Source organism: Danaus plexippus, chromosome 25 (genome assembly GCF_018135715.1).
Source record: "Danaus plexippus chromosome 25, MEX_DaPlex, whole genome shotgun sequence".
NCBI lineage: Eukaryota > Metazoa > Arthropoda > Insecta > Lepidoptera > Nymphalidae > Danaus > Danaus plexippus.
The window spans coordinates 5,696,223-5,715,255 of record NC_083553.1 but is presented as its reverse complement, the minus strand read 5'-3'; the positions used below and the strand labels follow the sequence as shown (position 1 = coordinate 5,715,255).

Genomic DNA, 19,033 nt, shown 5'->3' with positions numbered 1-19,033 from the left:
GCCGCGTGTTCCACCTGTTTCGCTGAGCCTAGCTCTGTTCTCTTTCATCACCGTCACCGTGAGTCTTATTCTGTTACTGCTGTTTGATGTCTCCAGCAGTCGGCGCCAAGGCACCGCATCAAACCCTAGGTGTACTCTAGATTTAGCTATATTCAGTGTATATCCACATCAATGTTTCGGTCGGAGTATAGTCTGTGCATAGTTTTATTATCTTAACGAGTGTCCATCCGAATGTTTGATCCCTGTTCCTCTGATGCGGGCCTGCGGGCCTCGTGTTCCTGGTATGCGGGACTTACACAATTCATCAACGCCGGATTTCTATGACGGTGACTTTAATATAATTAATTAAGTATTTTAATGATATGTCGACGTCATCACGACGGAGAGTTCTGATATTGATTTGATCAATAGTATTTTAAAGGTTTCTTCAATATTTTTCACATCAATCATATATTTTACTCACATATTACATTAAGAGCGTCGGTGAACCGTTCCTGAGATTGTCAGAGAGCGATGTTTTTGGCAATAATTATAAATGTTTAATACAAACATAATGACCTTTTCACACTGATATAGTATTGTTAAATTTGTGTAGATTTATATTTATAAAATCAATATATATATTTATGAATCTGTATTTTATTTATTATAAGATTTCCGTAGTATATTATTTATTTTAATGTTTATAATATTCTATAGCTGGTTATTCTTAAATCTCTCACATTAATTTAAAGACCAAGAAGACGATGCTGCCTACCTTAACTACTTCCGTTCCTGGATCTGGTTATGCTACAGAAGTTTAAATCATTCCCTTTGATATAATATGACGGAAAAATATAGGTTTTCTGGTTGACTACACCTGTAAGATTAATGCCGTGACTGATTTGAATATAAACTTATATATATATATATATATATATATATATACTTCTTTCCGCCCGCGACTCCGTCCGCGTGAACATTACGTTCAGAGAGGAATATATACAGTCTGTTAAAACAACACATATAGTAAGCTACGTCGCAGCCTTTTCAATTTAATTAACTTACATACCGACTGCAGCGCCCTCTGCCGGGCTGACTTGTGGATCTGAAACATCTGGGGAACCACCCAAATGAATAAAAAAAATCAATCAGCTCGGTCCAGCCGTTTAGGAGGAACTCAGCGACATACACACGTACTGTAGAATTATATATATATAAAAAGATTAAACTTAAAACGGGTAGCCTCGAAGGTTTTCATGTTTCCTATCACTTAATTCACTACGTATTTAGTTCTCATGAACCTGCACACTTAGCACGCGTTATCATCGTCAAACACACAACAGTTAGGAGTTATTCAAAAAAACTTTCAAAATTCAAAAAAACTTCAGACGCGACAGTATCAACGTAGGTAGATGAATGGAACTAAAAACTGTCCGTGTTTAGGTTTAGGTTGCGTGGTAAGGTCGTCCTTGTGTATTGTTGACTTTAACCACAGTGGGGAAGATAGATGTTTAAGTGGCGTGTTTAAGAAAAATAATGATGCATATATTGTACACATGTTGTAGAGGTAGATATAATTTTATTAAACGACAAAAATCCTTATAACTATTATGTGAGCGATTTATTTTTGTTTATATATATATATTAATAGTTTTATCCGTGTCAGCCACAGAGTCGGAAGTCCAGAATGACCCTTCATTTTACGCTCTGTTCCTTCCCCTCCTCTTTCGAATCTTACTAGGCATAAGGGTGACTACACACCTGGTAGTTCTTACCGCCACACGAACAGTCCCCAGTATGAAGAGACTATAAAAATATACATATCAATATACATTTTTTATATTTTAAACTAATTATTCTCGGAAGTTCATACTAATATTATAATTGCTAAGTCAGTCGACCAGTTTTCACGTCTGAACTGATTTAAATTAATTTTGTTTTGGAGGTAGATTTGATTTTGGTGACGGACCAGAGGATTTGCTTTCGGGCCCAGGTTAAGGAGTAAAGTTCGTTATATTTTTGTTTGTTGAATACGTTCTCTAACATATGAGAGACCACAGGGATCTATCTTATGTATTGTAGTACACAGCCCGTCTGTCAGTGTTATTATAATTCCAGTGTTTTATAATGTCTTGCTACATAGATTATTTAAACATTAGACAATATTCTAGTATTTTCATGACGGAGTTTACTACACACGGACACTACGCGCTCTACATGAGAATTGATTGCAAACTAATGTTATCACTCTTTGAAATGACTTTTATTGCAAAAAAATAGTTTTTATTTATACATTAAAACTTAAACTAATTCATACAGTTACTATATGTTATATTTCAGTTTTATCATATATATATATATGCTTCGTACCTGTTTCTCTTTCGCGATCCTCTCGCCATCTGTAGTCATAATAAATCTATTTTGAACACAACGCCAACGCCGTCTCCTATGTACTACGTGTAGGCAATATACGCGAGTATTGCATAAGCATTTAAATAAAAATTAACAACGATTTTTATTGAGATATATTTTATTTATATAAACACTATTTAATGTCAAATAATTTTCAGGTTGTATAGTTTTAGGAAGTATAATTTTTATGAAATGATTCTTAGATTATATATACTTACAAGAATATAAGAAACTGTGCGAATAATAGTTTGAAATTTAATAAGTCTTATATAATAATAAAATAATAAAAATATATACTACATATGGATGCAAGAATAAATACATATATACATTTCAATGTCAATTTTTTCTCCTATTAATAACATTTTCAACATTTTTGCTTAAATAACTGAAAGGAGGTTTTATTTTAATTTTTTTTTTATATATTTTTGTACATTATTATAAATGCTAAACCAAGTCTAACCCGCCTAAGCCGTTTTGATGTTTTTTTTTATAGGGATAGATGGAATCTTGGAAAAAGACCATAGGCTATCGTTTATCCCTAGGTTTACAAGGACCGTTTATCCCTATCATACCTATCCATCATCAAATAAGAATTAACCAACTTATAAAATATTTCTTCCAATCCCGACCTCGACCCCGACCTCGATCCCAAAACCACATTGGTGAAACCATGAAGTGCAAATCGGATTCAGAGGTCGTAGGGCAGAGATCTGATGTCCACGCCGACGGAGTCGCGGGCAAAAGCTAATACATATGTAAAGTTGAGGGGTTTGCTTGCAATTTCATGTTAAACAGTTGTTTACCAAATGCGTATGAAAGTGTATACGATAGCTACAAAAAATTAATTTTTTTAATTTTTTTTTGCCGATCTTGTTGGTTTCGGCCAATCTCTAAAATAGTTGTGCCGTTTTTGATGGAAATTTCACTTACAGCTAGATAAAGTCATCGCGAGTCATTTAGGCTATTTGTTAACCGACTTAATAGGAAGGAAATTCTCAATTTCCCTACGCGTTTGTTATGTTAATGTTAATTTAAATAAAATCCTTTATTATATTTTTAAAGGAAAGGGCATTGTCTTGAGGTAGTTCCGTTATCACCAAGTTAAGTCTGATGAAGGGGTCCCCAAGTAAGGAACTTCACCTCGTAACGATGATAAGGCGTATCTCAAAGAGGCTTTAAATGCGGGCGACGCCGCCGGCAACAGCTATATACTATATATATTAAACGTGTGTATATGTGTGTGTAGATCGCACGCGCCGCTCTGTGTACGCAACTGTTACTGTAACCCGGTCTATATAAAACATTAATTATATGACGTTAAATTTATCAATTTCTGACAATTATTGAATAAAAATATTTTTGGTGGTTTTTAGTTTGCACTCGACGAACAGTGTGTGTACGTTTACGTGTTACAACACTAACAATCTAACTAAAGAACACCTCGTCTACACATCTCGTCTGCCCGCGAGAGTCTTAGATCTCATTATATCAGAACTCTTGAGGTTCCTATATTAAAGTAACAGTGGTGGGCAGTCATGGCAGACTTGGTCTGTGTAAGCTAATGTTGTGAATATTTTTGTCCTATCTCTGCTATCTCAAATATAAATAGGATGAAAGTGCTCTATTTTACGAGCTAATAGATTTATATTAAATAACTATATCCTAAGGAACACTTATCGCGGTCGTTCGATGGTTGCCAAATCGCGACCAAAACAAAGGAAAAGTCCGTGAAATATTAAAGCTGTAGCCTGAATTAAATCTCGAATATAAAGGTACAAATGCAACGTGGCGCCATCTGTTGCTGGGAGTGGAATATCGTTAAAACTTCGGTTGGAAACTCACGTCGATTTCACGGAGGCCGGGGACGTTCAGTTTGTTTAGTTCAAACGCTACTGAACCTTATAAGGAGCTCATACTGCTATACTATACTATAGTGTAGCTTTAAAGCGAAGGATTTGTGTGTTTGTCCGAGTTTTAAATGGCTGAGCTGATTGAGATGATGTTACACAGAAATAACTTTGATGCTTCATAGATGGGGAATATGGTTTGCTGTTGGTAGTACGGCTATCGTGAATGTTGTGGTACTGACATATTCATGAAAATATTAAAAGTATATAGTACTGGTGTTAGTTTTGAATGCTAAAAGCACGTCGCAAACAAACATTCATTACAGCTATTATGTATGTATATTGTAAAGTATATATTAAATAGTATTCGTCTCGTAACGAGTAGGTGTAGGTATCGTCACGGCCTGTTGTGTGACGTCTAAGCTGTGAGGTCTAATGATTGCCCGCAGCCCGTATGCCCAGTCACAATCAACCTTAATACACGTTATTTATCTGTTTACCGTTTACTGGGATATGTTACAGCACTAACCTCATCTCATCACAATCTCATAGTGACGTGTAGTGTCATCTCAATACAATATTCGTATGAAGAATGAATTAACCAGTGAAGAATTGAGAAGAGTAGAGATATGAACGTGTCACTATATGACACTAATGATATGGAACTGGTCCATAGTACTAAATATATTGACAGCAATCATCGTAGTTATTTCTATAAAATGTAAAGATGAAAGTCACTTTTAGTACAGGGGCTATTAAATGTAGTATATAGAGAAGTAGTGTTCGATTTGTTTACGAAGACCTGGTCTCCTGGACGGTAGGGATAGATAAAATGTCTTCATCATATTACTTGATATATCCTCAAGTAAATTATTCGAAAGGAAAATAAATAGTCCTTATATGTATACGGTTAGCGCACCGTCAGTCCGTGGTGAGTCGGTCCAGCAGCTGCGATCTTGATGTATCGTGAAACAGAAGCCCATAATTACAACGAGTACTTCCGACGGCGGACGGAGAGCTTACTATTTCTTCGTATTGAAAATATAAACTACAAGCTCGTGTAGAAGACTTGTGACGTCACAGTATGACCCATACGTAATATTAAAAATATCATGTTTGTACAATTAATATTTTATATAAAGCCTTGTGTCACAATGTTTCCGGTGGGAGACTAGATCGGAATTTTGAAGGTTTTTTTCTTGAAACAATGACGTAGTTGAAGCTTCGGTGCGATTAAACTCTTAAAACTCATATTTATATTATAATAGTATTATTCCTTTGTTAAATAAGCTCTATATAATGGTTATTAGTTTCCCAATGTTGTAACAGGATCATATTATTACTTCTCTTTCTATATACAAAATTAAATCTACGCTTTAATTTATAATGATCAGTTCGATAAAGGCACATATAGAAATTTCACAGTTATAACATCAAAAAATATGTTTCTTAGTACGAATGTATTTTTATTTACATGAGTACACTGTTAATTTATTTGTATGTATTTTTTTTAACAGCAATCAATAAAGTTTGTAAATTTTTTTCTTCCATTGTAAACAGTAAAGACATATTTAACAAAAAAGATTAACTATCCGGATGACGTTACATTTCATATAAGCAGTTCGCTTGAAACATGTTATTCTCGTCACACGAAGCGTTTCGCGTTTGTCTTTCAATAACGTGAATACTATAATGTGAAGATTAACAAAGATGAACGGAAAACTATTAACGCTCCGTATGTAGTCTGACGATAAAACTAGTGCTAAGCACACAGATTTATATAATGATCGTAGTATTTGTTAAGTAAATTAAATTTTATTAATTATTTGTGAAATGTCCGTGATGCTAGGGTCGCTTGTTTTGTAACAGAGCCGGAGATGATGCGGGCTCAGCCTACATCTATATGCGGGGAGTAGCGACAGGAGAAATATATCGATAAAATATTTTATATCTATACACATACATAATAAGAGTTCAACGGAATGATACCTTCTATATACTTATATTTTAAACGTCGGAATCATTGAGTCTACGCCATGTAATTATCGAGATAAATTCGGTCATAGCGACTTATAAAATAAGGAACGTCGGATGCGGGATGTTTAAGTTAATTAGAATGTATCAAGAATATTATATTATATTGAAGGTCTCTTTTGTTATATTATAGTACGTTTTCGTTCGTGTGCTGTCTGTCCTCGCCCGTATAACACTCCCGATAACCAGCCCTCACATGCCTCGCGTCCTCAGCGTGTTCGGTCCAAGGATGTCTTATCGCTTATCAAACTGATTACCCAACATTTAAGATGAATAATTTACAAAATTATATCACTGTAATATTGGGATATCTTTTTTATAATGCACTAATCGCTTGCCGCAACTTTACGCGACTTTTATTGTATTATGTCCTTACTAGTACATAATTAATTTTATGTACGGTACGGTACGGTACTGTAATATTAGACGTTTACGAGCGTTTTTAAATTTTTCTTATTTAATGTTTATTTGTAATAAATAATATTTTAATGACGGCCATATAAATAATGGTAGTAGGTACTCGTGACACGTGTCGTATACACATAAACTAAATCAAACCTTAATATATGATGATATATATTGAGAGCAGTGTGTTTCTGCAGCGACACGCGCTGTATAAAGTTAGTATAAGGTATCGGGAGTTTTAGTTGATTGGTTCGCTCGTAATCAAAACTTTCGGTGTGTTGTGTGTTGTGTTTGCCTCTGACAGTTCGTTTATTGGCCGCTCGTTTATTTTATTCGCCGATATGAGATTATAAATTTGACATGTCGCCTCACTTTGTAGTGGTCCGACCTGTGTCGATGACGCTCCGTGCTGGAACACGCCACTAGACTCAGCTGCAGGAGTTCAATTATTGAGCCTCATAGGTTTTTAACATGTCAATTGATATTTTTCTTGACTTTCGAATTGTCAATGATTGCATTTTTATTTTAACCTATTATTGTTTACTATTGTTGCAAGTGGCGCCCTCCGTGCTGTGCTAATTATAACACTATAATCCTTAATGACAGATAATAATTGAATATAATACTGAACCTTTGTAATTTAGTAATGGCAACATTTACGTATCACCTTGTATTTTAAAACTCTAAACACTGGCTCAGCCATTTTGTAAGACATAGCTGGAAGTAACGTTTAATATTGAAAAACAAATCTGAGTCAGTACCTCGAACACTAATTCGTTAAAGTTTCTGAATCCTGGAGGTCGTCATAAGTGTGTTACGGGTGAGCCCTCGAGCCAAACCCCTCGTGTGTTGGAGACAGTTCAAGTGTTAGAAACCTTATAGATCTAATTTATACAAATTATTTCTTACATTACCTAGACTATAAAGGGTGCTCTCAACCAGCGCCACGGACAGAGTCGAACGATGAAGAAAGTTAATATTATTTGAGAAGCGAAGCCGAGAGTTGAAATAAATCGGTTAGTCATTCTTGGATAGTAATAACATGTAGGTGGCTCAAGTTTATTGAACAGTTTTTATACGGAGGCAGGTAGGTTTCGGTGGTAGGTGGTAGGTGGTAGGTGGTGGCGCTAATAGAGCCGTCACCGGCACGCGAGTCAACACCAAAGTTCTGAACAGCTATATACAGCGTATCGACAGATGTTTGAAATTTTTATATTTCATTAAATATTTGCTTCGAACCTGAATTACTCTCTTATAACTATTGTTCCCATTAAACAGTAAGTTCATTCTCAATGTTTTTATATATTTCAACTATTTAATCTGTATCAGATTTCCTCTAATGAATTTTAATTTAAAATCATTTATTTCTAAAATGTTTTGAATCCTTAAAGTGTTCAGCCGCCTTCATATTCTTATAGGTAGATCATGTAATCTCACACGACTGTTTAATAGATTTCTCAGAACAAACAAACAAACAAACATTCATATCTACTATTATATATGTTATATAAAGTCTATATTCATATATAGAATTAATTTCGTTATAAAATTTTTTTTGCTTATTAAACTAGGATTTGCTGGTATGCAGTTTTTTTAAATATAATCAATTGATCTAACGTGCTCGAATAGACTCCAGCTTTATTGATTGGTATTATATCAATTAAAACATGCACAGAGCGTATGATGTCGGGCGAGAGGCGAGCTGAGGTCAGGTCACGTAGGATTCTAGAAAAAACGGAATTATAACATATCAAAGGAATCAATTTGGGAGCTTCAGATAAATAAAGCGGAGGCTGCGGTTGACAGGCGGGCGGAGGGGAGGGGAGGGGAGGGGGAGGGGGGCTGCAGGAGGGGGGCGTCGCAGATGGTTCCTCCGCTCACCCACTGAAGGATTACAATTATAGATGAAAAAATATTTCAGTATCACTTTTTTCTAAACAGAAGCGAAAATGAAACATTCCCAACAGACAAATACAGAGTATAATACACATTAATATATATCTATATATATATATATATATAAATCCTTCAAAAATATATTTGGCTAGGTAACATTCGTTATATGGTGTTAGTGAGAATTGTCGACAGCAATTAAAATTAAACATAAAAAATATCATTAGCGACGGCTTAGCGCCGTAACGTAATACGTTCTCCTAAATGAAAATCCATATAGCACAGCGCTCGACGCCACATGGTGGCCTACACGGAGCTACGAGCGGCGGAAGAGCCCTGCCCGGCTGCCCGTGAGGACACCAATATATACTTAACGTATTATATATTACATGTAGGCTGAATACTCGTTAACAAAAATAGTCTGTTGAGATCGCGTAGTAGATTACTTATAATAAATAATTATTTCTTGAGTTAAGTTTTAACAAAAATATCTTGCAATAGTATTTTTTCTTCACTAATAAAGACTTATATATTTGAATGTATCTCAGCACATCTGTGTTTAATGAATACTATAATGTATGTAATACTTCGCCACGTTCCTTCACATCCAGCCCACCCAGCACTCCCAGCGCTTCCAGTACATCATACATCATTGTCAACATTCATTAAAATTTGCCAAACCCGACGTCGTGCACACCTGACGCCCGCCGCTGTGCCAACTGCGCCTTTACTATTACTGCGTGTACATTACCCGCTCAATATAACAATCATACATTTATTATATATAAAAAACATGCTTGTATTATGATTAATACTATTTTTATATAAAAACAATCATACATATATATATATAATAACACAGCATCTTCGTAGCCGATGATTCCGACGGGGACACATCGGAGCGGTAATGTATGTCGTTCTCGTAATGTTGACGTGCCTGATGAAATAATTCGGTGGCTCGTAATGCTCCTGGTGGTGGTGCCAGGTGGTTCCGATTCCGTAATATTGATGGAAAAGTGCCGAAATAAATCGCGAAGGCTTCAGAGAGGGCGCAGGTGTCGCAACTTATAAGTTTAAACTCACACGCTCACTCCGTTAGGCCTCTATATTGTTAGTGCCATATTTAATATGCTATGAATCATAACCGCCATGGCCTTTAACTTTGTTACGTTAATTTATAAAGATTCCATTGAAACTCCTCATTATTCTTTCAATCTAGAAACGAAAATTATCTTTATATATATAAAGCAGCCTTGATACGCTGAACCGTCTTGAATGACATTTGCTGTGTCTGTCAGTTTGGAGCGCAGAGGAAATTACGGGTTTTAATCATATTGTCCGATATCCGCATAAACAAAACCGCCGGTCGACGCTAGTGTGTTTGTTAGTTATCAATTTGTAAGGAAGATTGGTTTTAATTAATTTAAATCCTGACATTGGAATTGAACCAATAATATATTATAGGTGGGACGTATTCAGTATAACCTTACGTAGTTATCGTTTTTGGTTGGAAATATTTGCTTTTTAATCTCAGTCTGTGTCAAGAAAACGGCAGAGTCCGTGAAAATTTGAATATTGGTATAAGATATATTATACTTACAGATTAAGTTAACTTTTATATAAAATACAACTACTGTTTACATTGTATGTACCACTTACCATAGGATCGTATATTTAACTGATAAGTATAACTCCGAAGTAAAAGAAAGGTTTATCAAGAACACATTAACCGTCAGTCATTTTTAACCGTTCGTAGAATGTCGTAGCTCGCTACGATAACCTGCATCAATGTTTGTATCAGTTTTAACTAAATACATTCAACTAGATAAATCTTAAGAAATATCTTAAGACTTGTAAATGAAAATAACATTTAATTTTTTTATGTTGGTAGAATTGTACTGTATAAAGTAGTTTTAAATTATTATTTTTTAATTTGTGTTTAACAAAAGTGTTAGACCAACAGAATGAGTCATAGATTATATCTGATTTAGGCATTCTTAAATATTATAATATTATTTTCTTTGACATAACTCGAACAAAATAGTTTTCTAATAACAAGAACATATGTATAAGATGAAACTATATTTCATTAAAATCATTACTTTGCTATCAATGAAGTTAGTTCAATATTATAATTCAAGTGTGTGTGTGTGTATAGTATTTTATAAAGCCTTGTGAGCACTTCATCTGTCTCCCTCAAATAATACATATATATTATAAGACATAACATGCATCTAATAAGACAATTCGTTACGGGTATGTAGCAGTATATTTGTTTGTTAAATACCCATGGTATTTAACTTCAACGAAACCAAGCCTATGAGCCAACCTAAATTAATATTTCGTATTTGTAGTCCAATTAAACCGATATAGTATAAAATTTTTCGTAAAATCAACAATTGTTAGCCAGATTTTTGGCTTGTAATGAATTACTTGCATATTGTAGAAGAACAGAAAAGCTTTTCTTTCTCAATATAGAAATACTTTATTTTCATTTTATTTCAAATTAAGAATCTTGTAGTTTTGGTAAGCTTCTCGGTCTGTGTTATTTTCGGAATTAGTCTCAGACATAAAAAATTAAGCGTGCTTAAACAACAGTCAGCGACATCTATACTATGCGTCACGAGACTTCACACACAATACAAAACGACATACTCTAATGCTGTGCTAACTACACGGAATTCCAGGATAAATTATAGCCTATACCTTATTGTGACATCTGAGCTTCATTACTGCATAGTTTCCTCACAATCTGTTCAGTAGTTTTGCAGCGAACGAGGAACAAACATGCACACACGCATACATCCGTACATCCATATTTCCTCACAAACTTTCTCACTTATAATTCCTCTGACTACAGAATAGACACCTTACAGTACTTTGTCAGCTACATTCCAATTTATTCAATCTTCGTACACCTGGATATCAAATGCAGCTCTTCCCCCTCGTCGGCTGTTGATGACAGGCTGCTCGTCGATTTCGCTACTTCAATCTCCTCTCACGGCGCGACCTGAGTCAGTTCGGAAGGCTTCTCCACATTATTTAAGCTCTACTTTAACCTTATAATTACCAACACCGTCTGTGGAGTACGCGTGATCCTTATTACTATTATTGGTATTTAGTTTTTCATAATTTCAATATTTTTAAAGTAATGTTTCTGTTTTGTTAACTATATTTCTTTGTGCATATATTTGCCAACCCTAAAACATTTCCCTTCCCTCGCAGACAGATCGCAGAATGCATATCAGTAATAAGCTGCGCTTTTGTGCACAAAAAAAATTAGGAATGAGCTAATGTACAGAACCTTGTATTTTTACAATAATCGCGAAGCCGGATAACAAATCATATTTTTCTATGAGAGCCGGTCATAACGCTTCCTTTGCCCGGTTCAGTGTTTATCCAACATGTGAACGCTCCCCGAGCGGCAAATCCGCAATTATCCTAACACACAATATTTGCCGTCCACCGGCCAGCTGCGCCCTAATTAATGTATGTCTGTATGCATTACAGAAACGTTTAAACAGTCTTATCGGATACTAGCGCCGCCTCCAGGTTGTATCCGGATATAGATAAATCTAATAATACTTACTTGACACTTAATAAATTTTAATATTAAAGGTAACGTCAATCAGTATGTCATTATGACAAATCAATTTATTTTTTATAATATTTATTTTTTATATACATATTTCTATCAATAAATTCAAGGACCTCGTATCTTCTCATTTTCATTTCATGTAAGTCATCTCTATTCATTTTTTGCTTATGCAAAGTATTCTCTGTGATGTTGTTTGTGTAAATCATATCAAAACTCATGGACAAGTCTCGGGAAATATCGCGATTCAATATAAAATATTCTAGGGACTTCAATAAAAAAAATATTCAATAAATACAGAGACGTGGCAGTCACTAATGAAATACATCGGAGAGATATTATCAAAGGATTGCAACTGAAAAATATAATTTGCAAAGAAAATACAATTTTCAACAGACAAAACGAATGTTCATAAATTTCTTAACAGAAATAGTTTCGATTGAAATATAACAATTTAATTAAAAACAAAAGTCTCGGTTCGTAACTTGCTTAAATCTAATACAGTAGGTCTAAATGATAATGCGATCGGGCGGCGATCCAGGGGCGACATCTGCTGGCTTTTCTATTAAAGCGACAGTTGGCATTCCAATATAGTATGTTTAGTATATTTATTGGAGTATACTGAAAGAACATCTCGACGATCTCATTGTGATAGAGACGCGACATGCCTTTATATACATTATGTAACTTAGTAATATATCTGACAGCGAACTGGTTTCGTGCTGGAAAATCAAAGCACTTAATACAGGTCTTAATCGTTGACCTAAAGCGCACCATTCCTATTCTCAAACGGCGTTTTCATTAGCTATTTTGGATACACGAACTTGGAATCAAGAAATTCTTAGATCGAATACAAATTACTCAACTCTGTAAAGAGTTAGCGAACGTAAGTCCAATTTTAAACATCCCCTTCCTTATAACTGTCTGATGATATAAACTATTCCCCCGACTCCTCTGTGAGTGCGTCGCTTTGATAACCAAATAAAAAGAATATGCCGAAATGATAGAACCTTTTAAAATCAGATTGTCCCTTAAAATACAACGTCTGTGAACACTGAAACGAAATAGAGGCTTTTAAACTATTGGGAGGTTTTATATGAGAGAAAATCTATTATACGAGTGAATTTGGGTAGGAATGTAAATTTTAAAAGGGGATCCATATATACTTATAAATAATTCCTCTTCTTGAAATATCTTCTATTTCAGACATCACAACCGTCTGTTGGTTAGAAAGATCATTTCTAATAGCGTATTTCCAGGTGGAACAGATCCAATTCCATGACCCGTGAGAATATATGCATTAATTTTCAGAATCGACTCAACAACTACGGGATGACAGTTCCAACACACCTCGGAAATTCAAAAACGTTAGAGAAAAATAATTTCGAATTGCGAAATGAATTTGAGTCACGTCTTTGACCGCCTGTACAATTCATTCATGCAGAGCTCATCTCGCGACACATCTCAAGCTGTGTCATAAAACTGCCGGACCACCGCCCCTGCTCCTCGCCGCAACACATGCCGCCAGCTGTGACGTCACTCCCCTGGCTGTTTGAACTAACAATTCAAATGGTTTATTTATTTTTAATCGCTGCTAGTAATGTATGCGTACTGGAACAGGTTCCACCTTCTCCATTCACAATATTTCATTATATTTTCGCCCCGAGAATCCTGGACACGTACTCCTTATAGTGTAGTATGTGTAACAGTTTGTCACATCCGTCTGTGTTGTTATTATGTTGGAGTGAAAGGGATAGATGTATAATGCTTATTCGATCTCAGTTCGTGACGTAGCACAATAAACGTCATCTTGTTTACATATTCTATCTTGTTTCGTTGGTCGTACTGAGCCGTTCTTTTAAATTGTTAAATATAAGTAAGGTAACTGTATCTATGACATTTAATTTCAGACAGTTTTAATGTATTTAACTAGTTTCTTTGGTCATTCTGCTTCCTACAATGTTGGTTGTCGTGTATAAAGAAACCCTGTGGCCTTTTACCATATCCTGTCTCCCCGTACTCAACAATTTATTCGGGAACCTACAATAATGTTCCCTGTGTGATAACAAGCTGTTTGTGATATATTCAAACGTGCCGATAAAACTAGTTTAAAAACTTCGCACCTGTGAATCCTGTCTTAACGAGATTTACCCCTTCTTTACCCCCTCTTTACCCTCCCTGACCCCCTCCCCTCGCTGTCTCATCTGATAGGGGATCCTGTCGATCAGAATTACGTTATTGATGGAATCCTTGAATATCATTCATTGAATTTAACGGCAATATAATGTTTCTAGGTAAACAAGGTCTTTTACTGTAAATTTCAAATGTTTTTTCTTTAGTGATAATACAATATTTTATTCCGATTACAATATAAATATTCCGTGTCGCTGATTTTTATTATATATTAAAAAATATGACATGCCTGTCTGTCTGTTTTGTTGTTATATAATTTTTAATCGTTTATATTTCTTATATATTAATTAAATTATATACATTTGTACTTTCTTAAAAACGTGAAACGAATTCAGTATTACTTCCTTAGTATACAGTAAGCTTACTGATAGTTTGTATTAACTTAAGCATTTTTCATTCATAAATTGTCACATTAGTCTTAACATAGGTTATTGGATAAGAAACGTGAGACGGTTCGTATATAGTGTGAGGAAGGATTTAAGGAAACCATTAATCGTGTCGTTATTATAAATGACGGTAAATCATTGCTACATCTCAACAATTACAGTGAATTACAAATAAAATCAATTTGGCATAATGTTCCGTTTTACGAAGGAGCGCCAGGTGCAGCACTCCACGACATACGGACGCTCAGTTTCATTCTATATATAACATACTATGAAATATCTTAAAAACTATACTATTCCTAAAATAATCTCTCTCGTATGAAAACCTTATAACGATATATTCAGTTAAAAGATTAATCATAATATGTTAATAGTGAACACGTTTAAAATCTTCCCTGATTGTTATACTACAGTGACCTCGTAGAACCTCGTCTGCTGGTTGCGGATCAAAATGTTGACTAGCGTGCGTTATGTAATTGAAGGGTTAATTATAGCGATGCAACCGGATCTAGGTATACAAGTGTAACTATTCTGCGCCGTGACGCGCGGCCAGATGTTCCTCCTGCGATGAAACAGCTGGCCGTCAAGCGCGAGTCGGCTATCGTTACAATAAACAAAACAAATCGCAGATAACATTCTCTTTCAGATTATTCCGAACTGGCTTATACGGGCGACGTTTATGTGAAGTAAGAATGTGACAGTCCGTTTGTAAGGGTTTCAGGTACGCCTCGTGTTCAGTGACTCGGTGTGTGTGTAGTATAGCATGGAGTACTGCGGACCTGTGAGTCGTTACCGTGGTGCGTCACGGCCGCAGCGCCGCGTGCTCCGCGTCTTGTATGAAAACGAAACATCTGGTCCGTCAAGTGGGAGTCGGCTGAAAATAATACCTTATATATTATACCATTTACTTTTTTTGCTAAAATCGAATAATCTGTTCAATATGATGTTTACTCGATACTAATAGTCTTCTCGGAATCAGTTCAGCATTTCAGAAAATACGTTAATTTGTAAATAATTTATTTCACGTTCTACTAAAAAATATATATTGTCAATGTGTGAAGCGAAGTATATTTAAACATATGTCTACGTATAAACATCATTATATTATAGAATAAGTCAAATAGATTTTCATATTTTATACATTTTTCATTACCAGAGAGATCAGATTGTGCAAAACAGAATAACAAGTGGTTCTTACAGTTAAAGTGTACGAAAAATATATGACATACAACATAATATTATGTAAGTGTATAGCTTATATGTCGAATAGGTGGTCAGTCAGTCAGTAGCAAATGATTAGAACTGGTCATTCTCGATGGTGGAACATGTCAGGTAATGTTTGTTTACTGTGAGTCGGTCAAAGCGAGCCAACTCCCGTCCAAGGTCCATCAGACTATATTTAATCCCAGTTATGAAATGTATGCACATTTCATTATATTTGGTTGCAATAACTTTGTTACATACAAACGGCCATGCGGACTAACATTAAAATCATTGGAAATTATAATATGCTATACAATATTTCTTTTTTTTTACATTAAACGTCTATTTTTCAGATGGAGGCGAAGGTGAAGGAGGAAATACCTGACAAAGAATACACTCAGCTCACCGTCGACAAGAGGAAACGTAAGTATAGACCTTAATGTGTCCGCTATAAGGCTTCTTATCCAATGTTTTAATTGTTATTCGACTTGGAAAACCTTGTTGTATATATATACATGTGTGTGTGTGTGTGTGTGTTAAAATGTTATTACAAAAGTAGTTATCCGATTCTGACAAGATTTCTCAAGTTTATTTTTTAAAATGCGGGTTATAACTATTACATCGGTTCGTTCCGGATCTCCGTAACCTTAACCTATACAATCGGACGTCCGGAGTTTAAATGCATCTGTAACCGTAACTGGATTTCATATGAAAGGAACGACTGATTTAGAGTAACGACACGTTATGACAGACATTACAGATGGAAGAGTTAAAATTATCATTCAGTAGTGTTTTTTATTTAAATTTATTGTATTTTTAATTGTTCACAGAAACACTGAATTTTAACTAACACTGTATAATTTGGTTTGGTTTTTGTAGTTAAAAAAAAGTAGGTCATTTTCTTATGATATTATTATTATTTTTTTAATTAATGTTACGACTCTGAAGCTATGGTCATAACCTATAATAACCAAATCCTATATTTTTTTACATTTCATTCGGTATCTATGTACTAAACTAATGGAAATTAAAAGGAAAGTCAATATATTTATAACCGTCTTCATATCCGTAACCGTATCGGATGCCGCTATAATAATATCCGGAACTATATCCAGAACCCAAGTTCGCTCTCTCGAATCTATGACGTCACTTTACATTATAATAATTTAATATGTAAACTTAAAAAATAGGATCGAAAAAACCTAAACAAGAAGTATTTAATTATGTTAATTAAACATAAAATATACAAACGAAGAAGATAACATGTTGCGATTTAGTCTGTCTGCTAATTGGTCCGCTTTACATTTTTTGCATTCCGAAAATATCATCAACGATGACCAGCAAGACGAGTAACGGAAAAAATTATATGTATGCTGTGAATATACAAATATTTTGCTTCTATTGACTTGATTATTTTAGGGAATATTTGTTTGAAAAACCCTTAAAATATCAATACCCATATATATGGATCTAATCAACTCATCGTTCACATTCCTCAGCTCCTCTCCATCATCACGACCATATTTATATCACTACAGATATTTATCTCCCAAAAATACGAATAACAAATAAAAGACACGCATGCCATTAACTTTTCTTGTCGGAGAATAGTTTGTAAAGTCAACGGTATTCTTTTTGTGGTGATGGATGAGAGGTCCAGCTGATTCGTCAGAATCCTCTTCTTACTATTAGCGAAACCTCCGCACCTCACCAGTTGTCCAAGAAACAATGGCAGCCCACAACCAACTGACAACCACCCATTATATACCACTAAGAGGAATTCACTGATAGGTAGATAGAATAGGCTACATCAAGAAACATTTATATATGTATATACGAATGAGATTGTGGCTTGCGGCTTGTCATACATTAAACTAACAAAGAGGAGCATCGGTACAAGGGTCAAAGAACTCATCTCGGATATAAAAAAATTGCGTGTGTCAATGGAGATCCTTTCTTGTGAAGACAGGTGTATTCCGAGGTTAAACCGCGACGATAATGAGATTATAAGTCATCCTAATTTCAAGAGGAAAGATGGCTAGCATTTGTCTGACACCTAGAAGACCGCTATTATATTGTAAGATCGCCACCCTCATCTAAACTTTGTAGGTGGTAGAGTTAGGCTGTGGTCATGTTACTGCAGCTCGAACATGGACTGACTCGACCGGGGAAATACCACCCATTCATAGAAGATCGGCGTGAAGTAGTCTTTAATAGCTGCGTTTCTTCCGACGAGTGAGAGAACCGAATGACCTTTCCCTTTTCCCACCCTTTCCTACCCCTACCCTTTTCCCCCCTTTCCCACTTTTTCCTCCCCCTCTTCAATAATCCAGGGTGGCAACACATCCGCAAATCTATGTTGCGGATGTTCATGGGCGACGGGTCTACCTCCATCAGGTAGGCCGTCTGCTCGGCTGCCCCCTTTAGCATAAAGAAAAGACTGTCCAGGCTATCCAGAACACTTGCCAGGTCGTTACACACAAGAAGCTGTAAATTACAAATAACTCTGTTTTGTACATCAATTCTTACAATTTCCACACGCCGTCAATAGAATGTAGTGGTGAATGTAACGTGTAAATAATTATGAACATTCTTGTATTTATATACCAACTGATGGAACAGGGCTCTGTGGGAATGGAAAGGTGTCTCATAATCTTACGATAGCGGCGAACAGCACGAACAAACAGTCTCTATCATTGTATATATATATTTTAGGTAAATAATTGTTGTTTGAATGCGTCGTACCTATCGACGTATTTAAATTATTTTAATACAAGTCCAAGAATTATTATTTAATGTCTTTATAGTTTCATACATTATACACACTTGTATGTGTTAGTCATGAACTAACACATACAGATAACTCACTTCTTTCGTAACCACTTAATAAAAATCACAAAACATGTTTTTAAAAACTTGTAAGAAACGTCTCAACCTCCTCAATATGTTTATTAACACTATTATTTGTTCTGAAGGAGATCATTCAATTACTATACGATCTCTGGCCCTAAAAACCCCGGCTATAAACATAGTAATTATAACGAAAAAGTTCACTATTAATTTTCAAGTTGTTCGTCTGC

General features: G+C 35.1%; 1 protein-coding gene across 3 annotated transcripts in view; it reads left to right on the top strand.

The window, feature by feature from the left end:
- Positions 1 to 19,033, top strand: part of LOC116775253 (protein CBFA2T3) — a 33,624-nt gene that overhangs the window by 1,540 nt on the left and 13,051 nt on the right. For 2 of the 3 annotated variants that reach the window (XM_061524689.1, XM_032668110.2), the window contains exon 2: positions 16,307 to 16,376. In XM_061524689.1, the coding sequence (XP_061380673.1) occupies positions 16,307 to 16,376 (70 nt within the window). Of the gene's footprint in view, positions 1 to 15,313; positions 15,472 to 16,306; positions 16,377 to 19,033 lie in introns of those variants that run through there. The other variant, XM_061524688.1, reaches the window with a different exon arrangement.